Genomic DNA, 14,321 nt, shown 5'->3' with positions numbered 1-14,321 from the left:
TTTCTCTCCACTGTGAAAACTTTGATGACTAACAAGCTGTGACTGTTGAGCGAAGGCCTTGCCACACTGATTTACATCTGTTAGGTCATTCTCCAGTATGCCTTCTCCTGTGACGTGCAAGGTATGCATTTTTAGTGAAGGCTTTGCCACACTCAAAACACTTGTAAGGTTTCTCTCCATTGTGAATACTTTGATGCCTACCAAGGTGCCAATTTTGACTAAAGGCCTTGCCACACTCATTACATCTGTAAGGTTTTTCTCCAGTATGCATACTGCTGTGACGCGCAAGGCATGCATTACGAGTGAACGCCTTGCCACACTCATTACATCTGTAAAGGTTTTCTCCAGTGTGCATTCTCCGGTGACACGCAAGCTGTGAATGTTGAGTGAAGGACTTGCCACACTCATTACATGTGTAAGGTTTCTCTCCAGTATGGATCATCTGATGGGTAGTTAGGCTTGAATGAAGACTAAAGGCTTTGCCACACTCATCACACCTGTAAGGTTTCTCTCCATCGTGAATACTTTGATGCCTAAGAAAGTGCCAACTTTGAGTGAAGGCCTTGCCACACTCATTACATCTATAAAGGTTTTCTCCAGTATGCCTTCTCCTATGACGTGCAAGGTATTTATTTTGAGCGAAGACCTTGCCACACTCACTACATTTGTAAGGTTTCTCTCCAGTATGGATTGCCTGATGGAAAGTTAGCCCTGAACGTGCACTAAAGCCTTTGCCGCACTCATTACACTGGTAAGGTTTTTCTCCAGTATGACTTCTCTTGTGAAGTTGAAGGTATGCATTTCGAGGGAAGACCTTGCCGCATTCATTACATTTGTAAAGTTTCTCTCCATGATGGATTATCTGATGACTAGTTAGGATTGAACGACCACTAAAGGCTTTGCCACACTCATAACACTTGTAAGGTTTCTCACCAGCATGAAGTCTTCGATGGTATGCAACAGAGCACCTATACTTGAAGACCTTCCCACATTCGTAACATTTGTAAGGTTTCTCTCCAGTATGCTTTCTCCGGTGACATTCAAGATGTGAAGGTCGATCGAAGGCCTTGCCACACTCATCACATTTGTAAGGTTTTCCTCCAGGATGCGTTCTCCTGTGATGTGTAAGGCATGCAATTTGAGTGAAGACCTTGCCACACTCATTACATTTGTAAGGTTTCTGTCCAGTACGGATTGTCTGATGGATAGTTAGTCTTGAACGTACACTAAAGGCTTTGCCACACTCATTACACTGGTAAGGTTTCTCTCCAGTATGACTTCTCCTGTGACGTGCAAGGTTTGCATTTCGATCGAAGGCCTTGCCACATTCAGTACATTTAAAAGGTTTTTCTCCAGTATGTGTTCTGCTGTGACGTGTAAGGCATGTATTTCGAGTGAAGACCTTGCCACACTCATTACATTTGTAAGGTTTCTCTCCAGTATGGATTGCCTGATGGATAGTTAGTCTTGAATGTACACTAAAGGCTTTGCCACACTCATTGCACTTGTAAGGTTTCTCTCCGGTATGACTTCTCCTGTGACATGCAAGGTTTGCATTTCGATTGAAGGCCTTGCCACATTCATTACATTTGTAAGGTTTTTCTCCAGTATGCGTTCTGCTGTGACGTGCAAGCCATGCATTTCGAATGAAGACCTTGCCACACTCATTACATTTGTAAGGTTTCTTTCCAGTATGAATTCTCTGATGACATGCAAGACGTAAATTTTCAGTGAACACCTTGCCACGTTCAGTACATTTGTAAGGTTTGCCATCACTGTTTACTTTTTGTCCTTCTGTGAGTGATGAAGAAAAGATGAAATCATTCTCATCTTTTTTAGAAATGTGGGTTTTGACACTAGAAGGGATTTCTAGAAGTGGTGAAACGGAGGAACCATGGTTGATAGACTTGATTTGATTACATTCGTCAACTTTCCTTTTACTTTGAAGTAGCTTCCGTTGAGGCACGTGTGACTTAAAGATTACTCCACACTGATTTTTAGTAAGTTTGTTTCCTGCCTCCCTTCCATCATGTTGATCTCTTCTACCAGTGAGATTTTCTTTCTGGGTCATAAGCTCTGCTTTGTAACTTCTTTCATCATCTCCCCATTGACACTCAGAGTCATGTATATTCTTCTGGACTTCCCTAAAGAAAAAGTCTTCAATGTCATGGCTTTCAGGCCTTTCCAATGTCACTGTTTGGAATACTTCTGCATTGGTCTTCCCTTTTGGTCGTACATTTTTTATTACAAATTCAGGAGAGAGATCTACAAGATATAAAGAACCATAAGTTTCCGATTAAGTACAGCATGTAAACAAACATTTAACATTGATAAAATTAATATTACACCAAAAGGAATACTGATATAAACATACTTATCAAACTTCACAAAGATAAAATTCAATTTTTAGGAACACAAAAGCAACAGTATTGTTTAATAAAGAAAAGGTGATTACATGTGGTCCAAATTCATATTGTGGAAGTCTAGTTTCAAACCACCTATAACTAAAACACAACGAGCAAACCTACATTAGCCTTCATAGAAGTGACCCCAAGATATACACCAACTGACAAAAAACGTACAGCTATCTCACAATTGAAAGGGAAACAAGTTATACTGCATAACACATACTTAGAAACTATCATCTATAAATCGTAACAAAAAGTAATTAGTAAAACATCCTAGTAACCCATTATAAAACAAGCAAAGAATTAATAACCACATCTATAAAAACCTATAGTCTGTGGAAACAGGAACAATTTTCTCTTAACAAAAAAGCAAGGACATCCATTTTAGAACCAGTACACAGTATAAGACCTGGAATACGAGTTTTTAAAATTTTTATTATATATCAACAAATTATAATTGTATATATTTGTAGGGAACAAAGTAATATCGTGATATACCTATATAATGTGGAATGATGGAATCAAGCTTATAAACTGTATCCATCACCACTAAAACTTATCATTTACTCTTCCTGTTGAACTGAAACTTTGTACCCATTGACCAACCTATTCCTCATCCTCCAGCCTCCGATAACCAACACTCTACTCCAATTGCATTCCACATATAAATGAAAACATCCAATACTTCTATTTCTGTGCCTGGTTCCTTCAGTTAGCAAAATGGCCTCCCTGTTGATCCACATGTAAGAAGCCTTCTTTTGAAGGCTGAGTATTATTCCACTCTATAGTGTACAGCACATTTTCTGTATCTATTCATCTGCTAATGGACACTTAGTCTCACTATACAACTTGGCTGTGTGAATAATGCCACAATAAACATGAAGTGCAGATATCTTAGACGTACGGATTCCAAATTCTTTGGATTTATACCCAGAAGTGAAATTGTTGGATCACACAGTAATACCATTTTTAGTTTTTAGAGGAAACTCCATATAGTTTTCCATAATGCCTATACTAATTTGCATTCCCACCAACAGTAGAGAAGTGTTTCCTCTTCTCCGTATCCTCACGAACACTTCTCAGCAATAGCCATTATGACAGGTGTGCAGTGTTAATTGAGGTTTAAATTTGTATTTTCATAATGATTACTGATGTGGAGTCTTTTTAATATATCTATTGTTCATACGCATGTCTTCTTTCAAAAACTGTCTGCTGAGGTCCTTAGACCATTTCTTTTTTCTTTTGAGACAGAGTCTCACTGTGTTGCCCAGGCTACAGTGAGTGCTGTGGCATAATCCTAGCTCATAGCAACCTCAAACTCCTGGGCTCAAGCGATCCGTCTGCCTCAGCCTCCCGAGTAGCTGGGACTACAGGCATGCGCCACCATGCCCAGCTAATTTTTTCTATGTATTTTTAGTTGTCCGATTGATTTCTTTCTATTTTTTAGTAGAGACAGGGTCTCGCTCTTGCTCAGGCTGGTTTTGAACTCCTGAGCTCAAACAATCTGCCTGCCTCGGCCTCCCAGAGTGCTACGATACAGGACTGAGCCACCATGCCCGGCCCTTAGACCATTTTTTAATTGGTCTATTTCTTTTCATGTCATTGAGTTGCTTCAGTGTCATACACATTTTGGATATTAATTTCCTACCACATGTACGGCCTACAAATATTTTCTCACGATGAAAAGTTTCTCTTAATTGTTTCCTTTACTGTGAAGAAACACTTTTGTTTGGTACAATCCCATTTGTCTATATTTGGTTGTCTTGCCTGAGCTTTTGGGGTCAAAGCTAAAAAAAAAATGATTGCTCAGACCAATGTCATGTAGGTTTTTCCCTGTGATTTCTTCTAGTAGTTGATTTTTATACAAGGGCTGTAGGAAAGTACCCAGCTATTGTTAATACTATTTTTTATATTACGTGGCTAGATACTTTCTGGACAGCCCTTGTATATGATGTGAGAAAAGGGTCCAGTTTCATTCTTCTGCATGTGGAATCATTTTTGCAGCATTATGAACTGAGACACTGCCCTTTTTCCCTTGTGTGTTCTTGACACCTTGGTCAAAAATCAATTGACCACATATGGATTGGCTCATTTCTCTATTCTGCTTCACTAATCAATGTGTCTATTTTTAGGCTACTACAATCCTGTTTTAATTACTATACTTTCGTAATATAGTTTGAAATCAGGTAGTATGATAACTCTAAGTTTGTTCTTTATGATCAAAATTGCCTTCAATATATGAACTGCTGATTAAATAAATTTTTAAAAAGTTCATTTATAACACATAAAACTATACAAGACGGAAGCTGCACTGGCTTAAACAAACTATGGTAGAATTAAAATATGGAGACATCATTTACCTTCATAAGCTCCCTGAAGAAGATGTATTCAAATCATGTCTGTTACAGGTATGAACCAATGACAAAATTACAAAGTTTCTTTTGGTGAAAATGAATAGTGACACATACGGGGGATGAAAAATGTGACATGAACAACAGTTTACACATGAGGCAGTGGCCTTAAACAATGTTTTCCCTGGAGGCAATTCCTACAAGATTAACTGCTGGATCCAGGGAGGTGATCATTACTATATGTGATCAGCATTGTCACAGTGACACTTTTGTGATGCTTCTAAAAAACTAGACAAACAATAGGAAATACTTGTCAGTCAGGCTCTCCTGATGCCTTTTATCTCAGGATTATGGGCCAGTTCTACTCAGTGGCTTCAAAGTGCATCTTCGCATGCAGCAGGATAATATTCGATCACATTAGTTAAAGTGTTCTCCTTCATCAATTTCATGTTATGCAGTAAACCCACTCCATGGGATACTCCACAAGAAGTTATGTATAACCTAAAGGTGGATTATCCCAACAAGTCAGCCCTGAGGCTATCATCTCAGTCAAGCAATGCAGGGTTAACAAGAGACGCACAAGAGAAACTGCAAAGATACACGAGGGCAGATCCTGACTTCTACAGGAACGTGTATGTTAAAAGCCAGTTTCAGAAAGAAAATCATACACACTAAGAGAGTACAAAATCAGGCAGAGCCAAGGCTCCCTACATTCACTGAGTAGTAACAGCAGCGGAAAAGAGAAAAATACAATGCATGGGCATCAGATTTTGTGGCATCTTGAGATTGGACTCCATGTTCTGCCAACAAAGACAACACAAAGAGACTGAAAGAATAGGATCTGTACCCACGGAGGACTGGAAATCAAAGAGAGGATGTTTCTATTGACTTTTTTTCCTGCTGAGTGAAATTTTCAGAAGATCCAATTCACTCCCTTGTCATACACACCCGTGAAGTGTGGCAAAAATGGCTGAGGGATCTCACCAGGCAGAAAGCGCTTCAGAAAGCTCCAGGAAGTTTCTGGAGACCCAGATGCGAAGGAAGACCAGACAATGTTTCCCATGTCCTGACTGAGTCTTCCAAGCACATGAAATGGGATGGAACATGGAGAGGTCCAGTCATCAGGACTATGACGGCCTCAGCTCTGATCAACATGGACTGAGAACTTAGCATCAGATGGAATCAACTGCAGAAGGAAAGATGAAGGGGGAAAGCAACCCTTCTGAAACAGCCTTTCCTGTGCTGCTCAGTGTCAACAACAAAAGAGTTCATGAAGTCAGATAACACAGTGTTGTCCACCATGATGAGGACTTTCCATCTGTTTCTGTTTGAGCTGAAGCACCACTGGAGGGTACAAGGATAAAGTGTTACATACCTGAGGAACAGTGAGAAGTGAAGGAAAAGAAAAATGTCCTTTCAGAGCTCACAGGACATAAAATTTGTTTTCCTGTAGAATACTTACATTTGCATAGAGTTTCCCAAACACTATTTAGTGAGCAGCTTTCTATCCATCTGAGCACTCACCTGTGATCGCACCTTTGATCCGTTTCCACCCATCTGATTTTCTTGCTATTTGCACCTGGCTCTCCACAGTCCAGGGCTCTTTCCCTTGCTCCAACAAGGAGATAATCCTCAGGTCAAAAGGAGAAATTCCTGCTTTTAGAAAGAAAGGAATATAAGGTACCATGGCTTTTCGAGAATCCCAGCCCTATGTTTAGGTAAGGAGAAAGCATTTTCCAGATGGTGTATAAATATATATTAGAAATCCATCCTCTGAATGCCTCCTTTTGAATGCTTAGGGAATACTGTAACATGGAGACATTTAGTTGTTTTTGAAGAACCAATAAATCAAAGCACAGGAGTAAAATTCAGGACATTTGGATATTTTAAACATCTGCCACAAGGTTTTACGCATACATAAGCTCTGGAACCATCCAATGATATATCATGAAAGGGTAGAACATTTGAATAAAGGGGGCAGTTAAAGTTCAGATACCCCATTATAAAGCTTTTCATTTCTGAATCAACAGGGCTTTGATCTCAGTCAAGCAATGCAGGGGCTAATCAGAGACTCACAAGAGAAAATGCAAAGATACGTAAGAGGACATCCTGACTTCTAAGAGAAAGTTATCCTCACCCAGGGAGACCAGGTTCCTGTAGTTCTCCAACATCACTGCCTTGTATAAAGCCCTCTGAGCAGGGTCCAGGCATTTCCACTCCTCCAGAGAGAATTCTATGGCCACATCCCTGAATGTCAACCGTCCCTAAAATGAAAAACACATTTCACCAAGTGGCTATTAGGAGAGTTCTAATCTTCACATAATATGAGGAGAGAACTCTAAAGAGATTGGATTGAAGTAAATGGGCTGACAGATCCATGTTGTGATACTGGGAAATATTAATATATGTGGTCATCTACTTCCTCCTGACATACAGCTCACTTGACATCTCTGGACAGTATCTTTTTGTATTTTAATCAGATAAGTGGTGGCCAGAGGCCCCTACATAGCTTCAGGCTGGGGGCTGGTCACTGGAAATATAGAGTTCTGCCTCTTACACTCATTAATTGTGATAACAACTTAGATAAGGATGTTGACTGCAGAAAGAATACTATTTGTAAAGAGCAATAAATAAGAAACTCTTGGGTGATATCATTTTCCCTGCAGCCTAGTGTGCCTACTATGTTGAAAACCTTTGTTCTCAAAGCAGTGTATTGATGAGATAATAGTAGTTCCATGTTTTAACAGGGAACCTTTAATATAATCTCTTAACCCTTTTAAATGGACGCACACAGTGCTGTTTTCTCCTTGGCTCAAAGCTGAGTACTCTCGCCTCATTTTAATACTATTTTAGGCAATTCCTATGACAATTAGACCAACAAGTTTCCTCAAACAACCGAAGCTCATCGATAGCTGCTTCTCTATGGGAGGTATGCACTTCAGGCTGAGGTCTTCACGCAGAGCAAAGCCCTCCCCTCTTCCTTTGGGGACTTGCAGTGAATAGAGGAGCACAATTTGGGAGCTACCTGTGAGCTGGTGTTTTGGAACTAGAACAAGACAAGGATGCCCACTGTCACCACTTTTACTCAACAGAGTGCTGGAAGTCCTATCCAGAGCAATCAGGCAAGAGAAGGAACCTAAGGGTGTCCAAATGGGGAAAAAGGAGGTCAAACGATCACTCTTTCCTGACGATATGATCTTCTATCTAGAAAACTCCAAAGATTCTGCCAAGAGACTTCGGGAATTCATAAATAAATTCGGCAAAGTCTCAGGTTACAAATCAATGTACACCAATCAGCAGTATCTCCATACAGCAACAATCAAGCTGAGAATGAAATCAAAGACTCAATACCTTTCACAATAGCAACAAAGAAAATGAAATATCCAGGAATATATCTAACCAAGGAGGTGACAGATCTTTACAAGGAGAACTATGAATCGCTGAGGAAGGAAACTGCAGAGGATGGAAACAAATGGAAAAACATATCACGCTCATGGATTGGCAGAATCAACATTGTTAAAATGCCCATAGCACCCAAAGTGATGTACACATTCAGTACAATCTCCATCAATATACCAAGGTCATTTTTTGCAGATCTACAAAAAATACTTCTACGCTTCGTATAGAACTGGAAAAGAGCTTCAATAGCCAAAGCAATGTTAAGCGAAAGGAACAAATCAGGAGGCATCACTTCACCAGACTTCAAGCTATACTACAAGGCTACGGTAACCAAAACAGCGTGCTATTGGCACAAAATAAGGACATAGACCAATGTAACAGAACAGAGAAACCAGATATAAAACCCTCCACAGAAACCAAACTAATAGAACAGAGAACCTACATATAAAACCCTCCACATACAGCCATCTGATCTTTGGCAAAGCAGATAATAATATATTGGGGAAAAGAATCCCTATTCCATAAATGGTGCTGGGAAAATTGGACAGCCACATGTACAAGACTGAAACAGAATCCTTACTTCTCACCACTCACATAAATCAATTCCTGATGGATAAGAGACTTAAACCTAAGACATGAAAGTATAAGAATGCTAGAAGAAAATGTTGGAAAAACTCTTCTAGATATTGGCCTAGGCAAAGAATTTAGAAGATGACCCCAACTGCAATCACAGGAAGAACAAAAATTAATAAATGGGACTTGATTAAATTAAAAACCTTCTGCACATCCAAGGAAACAATCAATAGAGCGAACAGATACCCTACAGCATGGGAGAAAACATTTCCATGCTTCCATCTCATAAATGGCTAATCACTAGGAATTACAAAGAACCCAAGCAAACCAGCAAGAAAAAAATCAACAACCCCATTAAAAAGAGGGCAAAAGACTTGAACAGAGCTTTTAAATAGACAATAGACTAATGGCTAATACACATATGAAAAAATCCTCAACCTCTCTAATTATCAGGGAAATGCAAATCAAAACGACAATGAGATAGCACCTAACTCCAGTGACAATGGCTTTTATCAAAAAGTCCCAAAACAATAGATGTTGGTGTGGATGCAGAGACAAAGGAACACTTATACACTGTTCCTGAGACTGCAAACTAGTACAGCCTCTATGGAAATTAATACGGAGATACCTCAATGAACTAAAAGTAGACTTACCATTTGATCCATCAGTTCCCCTACTGGGTATTTACCCAAAGGAAAAAACGTCCTTATATAAAAAAGACACTTGCACTCAGATGTTTATTGCAGCACAATTCACATTCACGAAGAGGTGGAATCAACCCAACTGCATGTTAATTCATGAGTGGATTAATAAAATGGGGTATATTTATACAATAGAGTACTACTGAGCCATAAAAAAAAAGATGACTTAATACACTTTGTAACAACCTGGACTAACTAGAGACCATTCTTCTAAGTCAAACAGCGCAAGAATGAAAAAACAAACACCACATGTACTCACTGTTACATTAGAACTAAGAGATCAGCACTCAAGTGCAGATATGGAAGTAAAACTCAAAGGAAATCAAGCAGGTCAAAGCGGGGAGAAGGGGATGGGTGAAATCACACGTAATGGATACAACGTGCACTATCTGAGTGACGGACACACTTATAACTTTGACTAAAGCTGTACAAAAGCAATCCACGTAACCAAAACACCTGTACCCTCGGAATATTCTGAAATAATTAGAAAAATAAAATAAAAAAATGGTACAACATAAAAAAATGTAGGAACTTGAATTCTAATGCCTATTAAATACACATATTCAAAAACATAGATTCAATTTTATGCAGTTAAATTTAGATATGTAGGCATTACCAGAAGCCCAATGGAGTTTATTATAATAGATTCTTTCTGTAATAAAATCATTACATGAGAAATGGAAATTATCAGTATCATACATTACTTTAACAAATTTAGATTAGGCCAGTGCAGTGGCTCACATCTGTAATCCTAGCACTTTGGGAGGCCAAGGTGGGAGGACTGCTTAAGGCCAGGAGGTCAAGCCCACACTACGCAACATAGTGAGAACCTCACTCTACCAAAAAATTAAAAATTAGCTAGCTGTGGTGCTGCGCAGCTGTAGTCCCAGCTACTTGGGAGGCTGAGGCAGGAGGACTGCTTAAGCCCAGGAGATGGAGGCTGCAGTGAGCTCTGATCATGCCTCTATACTCCAGCCTAGGCAACAAAGTGAAACCCAGTCTCTTAAAACAAGAAAAAAAAACAACAACAAAAAGAAAAGACGTAAATTTATAAAAAATGTATGACAACACTATGTACCTGAAATAATTATTAGACAGTTAAAAATCAGGCCAAAAAATAAATATGGGGAAAAACTCCTAAGGTTAAGCAACAATACCTCACCAAATATCATGGTCACCAGTAAGCACTGGATGCATTTCCTTTAATTGAGATGGAGAAAAGTGGGCTGGCCAGGGCTCCAGCCAAACACCACTGCCCAGGATATCTATCTCAACAGGGTCTAATAATGAGGAAACAACTGAGGGTTAAAAAAAAAAAAAAAAAAAAGGGAGTGGGGAAGAAAGTAAAGAGCTAGATTTGTTAAAATTAACAGATAACATGATTGCAACCTAGAAAAACAATGCTGTTTAAGTATAAAAACTAATACCAAGATACTGAAAACCACCTTCTTTCTTTAGCAGCTCTCATTAAACAGACACATACACATGGTACATCTGACGTTTCCACTAGCAAATGTTTCATGGCACCTCATGACAAGCTATTTCCAGGCTTATATAAGGAAATTATAAAACTGTATTCATGTGGTGATATCAGTAAGATAGAGGAATAGAAAAGCCCAGACACGGAGACACACACAGATAACAACACACAGATCAACTGTCTGCATGAGAAGTTGAGAAATCACTTAAGAGGTTGGAACCCCTAATGGATGCCTAATAGGAACACTTCAGACACCTTGCCAGAGGCAATACCCTGGCATTATGTGGCAACATTTTGAAGAAACTCCCAACTCCTGGTTTCTCGCAGGGGGCGGGAAAGTATGGGAACATCCATCCAACATTCTGGTTTTCAGCCCACTACTGGAAGGACGAGTTTCTATACTGGGTGAATATAATCACTGAAAGTAAAAACACCCTGGGCAGGGGAGCCATTGAAAATAAAAGCCATCAACATAACAAATCTCTGCAGTAACATGGGTGAGACACTAGGGGGAGAGCCAGACCACCGTTTGCTAGAGCACCAGCCAGGCTGCAGAGTAGCAGGCAGACAACAGGAGAGCTTCTGAGTAGAAAATGGCTCAAATGGCACAATCTGCTCAGTTAGATTATAAGCAAAAGCCTAGAGAGGACACATCCTCAAAAAAGTCTTGAGAGGTCCCCAGAATCTCTAGTCGGGCTACATGAAGCGTGTCCTCCCTGAATGAAGGGAAACGAAAACCGGAAATAAGTGCCTGATCTGTGAAATGCTCAAGTCCCAACAGAAGATAACGACATATACAACACACAAAGGAAACATAACCCACCCATAGGACTAAATTAAATCACCACCAACTGACACTAAAGAAATGAAGATTTTCTGGAATTAGCATGCAAAGAATTCGAAGTAAGACTCACAAGGACGCTAAATGAATGAAGATAGCACACATGGACTTCAGGACATCAGAAAATCAATGTAATATGAACACAGTGAGATTATCAACACAACTAGAACTACAAGAAACGGAAGAGAAATTCTTGAGCTGAAAAATATAATAATTACTGAATTGAAAAACACACTACTGGGCCTCAAAAGCTGATTTGACCAGCTAGAAGAAATAAACAGTAAACAAAAAAAGGAGCAAAAGAAAAAACAGAATGAAGAAAAATGAAGACAGCCTAAGGGAATTAGGGAACACCATCACACCCATCACCTGCATGTCACAATAAGAAGAAAGAGTGTGAAAGACAACTATGGTCAAGCACATACCAACAAGTTAGATGACCTACAAGAAATTGGTCAATCTGTAGAAACACACAAACCTCCTGAGTCAAAAAGAAAAATCTACACACTCCTATACTAGTAAGGAGATTAATCAAAATCTCCTATGCAAGAGACTAGATACAGATGCAAAATTCATAATCACTGCATAATTCTATCAAACTTTTAATGAAAAATTAACACCAATCCTTCTCATTGCCAAATAACGGAAGTGAACACAAACAGATTTCATTCTATGACACCACCATGACTCTGATACAACCCAGGCAAACATATTACATGAAAACAAAACTATACAATGTTCCTGACGAATACTGATGAAAAAGTCCTCAACAGGTTGAGTGTAGTGGTTCGTGCCTGTACTCCCAGCACTTTGGGAGGCCGAGGAGGAAGGATCTCTTCAGCTCAGGAGTTGGAGAACAGCCTGGACAACATAGCCAGACCCCATCTCAACAAAAAATTTTAAAAATAGCTGGGTGTGGCGGTGCGAACCTGTAGTCCTAGCTACTTAGGAAGAGGAGGCGGAAGGATCACTACACCCAGGAATTCAAGATTACGGAAAGCTAAGATAAAGCCACTGTACTCCAGCCTGGGCCACAGAACAGACTACGTCTCTAAAAAAAAAAAAAGAAAAAGTCTTCAGAAAAATACTGGGAAACCAAATTGTACAGCACGTTAAAAGAATTATAGACCATGATCAAGTGTGATACACACTAGGAAAACAAGGGTGGTTCAGGAGAAGAAAGTCAGTCAATGTAATACACCACACTGACATAGGGAAAGACGGACTAGGAACAGAAGGAAATTTCAGAACATTACATTTGGCAATGATTTCTTGGAGGTAACACCAAAAGCATAACCAGAAAACCAAGAATACACAAATGGGGCTATCTCCAACTGGAAAACTTCTGTCCTTCAAAAGATGCAACTAAAAGAGTAAAATGGTAGGCCTGTGTTCTGTCAAAGCAGAAGCAACGTAACCCTGAAAAACAACAAAAAAATGAAACCCTTTTACAAACTACATAGAAACAATTTATGATATATATTATTTGAAACTTTAAATCAATTAAAGTATCTAGAATGTATACCCAAAAATCCAAATTAGTAAGACATACAAACAAAATATTAAACTAGTACATCAAAATGAATCATACCATTTTGTATCCCTGGACTAAGTGAGGTCTTCCAAAGCGAGATAAAACACACACACACAACAAAAGATGGGGTCTTGAAGCACAGAAGAATTTTGTTTCACGCTAAAAATCTAGAACTTACAGAAAGACAACAAGCTATATACATAAAGAATTAAACCATGGACTGTAAAATAGCTCTTAATATACAAGAGAAGAAAATGGAGCAACACGTAAAATCCATCTTACATATACATATCGACAAAGTAATGAAAGCTTGTGAGACTTGTGAGGAATCAGAAAATGTAGGGGACGAAAGGGATTGTCTTTTTGCCCAGATTTAGAACTTGCAAAAAGAACACAGTAGCAAGTTTTGTTTAATGACGGGGAAGTCTCTTGTGTCGTTGGTGGGAGAGGGTACCTTTGCAGCTGAGGTGGAGATGGAATGTTGCCAGATTTAGCAAGGTAGGAAAGGCACCATCCTAGAAGCAATCACTATTTCAAACGCCCAATCTGGAGGAATCCTCTGACAGCTACAGGGAAGGTGACTTGCTCAGAGGCAGCCACTGTGCCATTCTTTGTAACACTGCGAAAGCTAAAACATCCACCTGTCTTCACTAGCAGAATGCTCCAACAAGGATGTAGAATTCTAGAGCAAGCTAGCCATAAATGTCTCCTAACAAAAAACATACATATTTTTGAAGCTTGCAGGTTAAAATGTCATAACAAAGCATTCACTGAAGAACTTGACTGTTTAATCTCATAATGAAGTAGATATTTCTACAGGACTTGTGCTCTCACCACAAAACTGACAACAGGGATTCCCCACTAACACGGGAGGGAGGGTGGAAGGCCAAACAGGACAGGGGGTGCTCTATGCCTTAGCCCCTAAGCTAAGCAAGTTGGTTTGGAGTTTTACTATAACATAAATATATGTCGTGTGATGTTTCCAATAAAATGGAATATTTAATAATAATTGGTAAAACAAAAATATAGTTCCA

The 14,321-nt window shown here is 39.3% G+C and overlaps 1 protein-coding gene across 1 annotated transcript in view; it reads right to left on the bottom strand.

Annotated features, from left to right (window-relative positions):
• LOC105809504 (zinc finger protein 160-like) overlaps nucleotides 1–14,321 on the bottom strand; it is a 43,932-nt gene continuing 29,611 nt past the window's right edge. Inside the window, exons 2-4 of the mRNA XM_012643325.1 lie at nucleotides 6,897–7,023; nucleotides 6,284–6,412; nucleotides 1–2,265 (exon numbers count right to left, since the gene is read on the bottom strand). Coding sequence (XP_012498779.1) covers nucleotides 86–2,265; nucleotides 6,284–6,412; nucleotides 6,897–7,023 — 2,436 coding nt within the window. The 3' untranslated portion in view covers nucleotides 1–85. The remainder of the gene's footprint in view (nucleotides 2,266–6,283; nucleotides 6,413–6,896; nucleotides 7,024–14,321) is intronic.

This window comes from Propithecus coquereli, unplaced genomic scaffold (assembly GCF_000956105.1).
Source record: "Propithecus coquereli isolate 6110/MARCELLA unplaced genomic scaffold, Pcoq_1.0 Scaffold196, whole genome shotgun sequence".
Classification (NCBI taxonomy): domain Eukaryota; kingdom Metazoa; phylum Chordata; class Mammalia; order Primates; family Indriidae; genus Propithecus; species Propithecus coquereli.
This window is presented reverse-complemented; position numbering and strand designations above follow the sequence as displayed.